Consider the following 1549-nt stretch of genomic DNA (forward strand, 5'->3'; position numbering starts at 1 on the left):
CTATCACCATTTGCAGTCGTTTCCGCAATGTCTGTATTGTATTCAGGAGCTAGAGGTAAACCGAACGTGAGATTGGAGCAGCAATTTCCGCAGGTAATAAACTGTTTGAGATATAAATATTACAAATCAGTACGATTCTATTGAATAATGTAGAAGAGTTATTTTGACAAAAATTTCAGCGTAATTAATCACTTATCATAGCAAGGAATCAAAATTCAAAATTCTCTTTTCAAATTTGATAACTTCATAAAAGCTCTTCGACTCAAGAAAACAACTTACTTGTAAGGGTTTTAGGTCAAACCAAACGTACGTTTGAAAACTATATGGAATGTACTATCAAAAATATTCGGGATCAATTGAAGGACAGAAATTTTACTACGCACTATTCAACCAAAATTTACGATCAAGGAAATTTTTTGCGGCCTGATTTTAAAGATATTGCCAGTCAGCAATACGCTTATGATTCGGCACAGATCGATTTTGCTTCATTTCTGAAAGCGAATGGATCGGTAAAAATATTATTGGGTTTTCAATTAAATTAATTTTGAATTCTGAAAAAAAAACCAATTTAGAAAATAACTTTTCTTCGATATTTCTTTTTTTGTATTTCAGATTTCATTGGCTTAAAAATAAATCAATAAGTGAAAGGTAAATTGAAAGGTGTGATGATCTTAAAATAGGTAAATTGAAAAGTGTGCTGATCTTAAATATTTTTTTTTTTAAATATGCGTTAAAAATAATTCAATATATTATAGAAATTCAATCAGTGGGCAAACCGAAATAAAAGTGTCGGAGTCGGCAGTACTATTCACGTAATGTCGCACTATCCGGTGTACTTATTCAACAAATTAGAGTTCGATGCTTATTGGGAATATGAATTCCCGTCGTTGAATTATACATCACCTTTCCGTTTCACAACATCGCGAAAAATTGATGTACTTTGCAAACAATGTTCATTTATTTATCACTTTGCAATGATTAATAAGGCTGAGTGACAATAGGTTATTCTACTTCGTGACCTGCTATTATCCATCTGACTTTGCGAACTGCAAAGGTAATCAAAACATTAGTTGACTTAAACTGCACAAAACCTCAAAGAACAAAGTGCACTTTATTTTTGGACAGAACTGTTGTCAATTGACGGTTGAATTCAGATACCAATGATGGTAAGGACGGCAGAATTTCCATACTATGAAGATCAACAAATTCAAATGGTATCGTTGCCGTTGAGAAATTCTGAAATGGAAATGTTAATCATTTTACCAAAAAAGATATTCGGACTAGGAAAGTTTGAAGCAAAACTTACAGGAAGGAAACTATTCAGTTACGTTGAAGAACTTATCGTGTCAGGCAATGTTACGGTATGTTGTATTTTCTTTTTTATGATGTTTGCTTAATTTTTTCTCTCCATTTGGTCGTAAATATTCTGTTCTTTTGAATTAACAAATTGCACAGATTTCAGGCAGAATGTATGCCTCAGAAGTTTTTTGATCAGTTAAACTAAAACATGTGGTCATTTTCAGCATTAAAATCAAAATCGAAATTTCAG

The 1549-nt window shown here is 32.0% G+C and overlaps 1 protein-coding gene across 1 annotated transcript; it reads left to right on the forward strand.

Annotated features, from left to right (window-relative positions):
* Window positions 1–362: 362 nt before the first annotated feature.
* On the forward strand, window positions 363–1361 carry LOAG_15473 (hypothetical protein; the record flags this gene model as incomplete). The annotated part of the gene is made up of 3 exons (XM_003150965.1): window positions 363–509; window positions 756–935; window positions 1155–1361. Coding segments are annotated over 3 exons (534 nt in total), but the record flags the coding sequence as incomplete, so codon positions are not given.
* Window positions 1362–1549: the final 188 nt, after the last annotated feature.

Source organism: Loa loa (genome assembly GCF_000183805.2).
Source record: "Loa loa unplaced genomic scaffold supercont3.2032, whole genome shotgun sequence".
Classification (NCBI taxonomy): Eukaryota; Metazoa; Nematoda; class Chromadorea; order Rhabditida; family Onchocercidae; genus Loa; species Loa loa.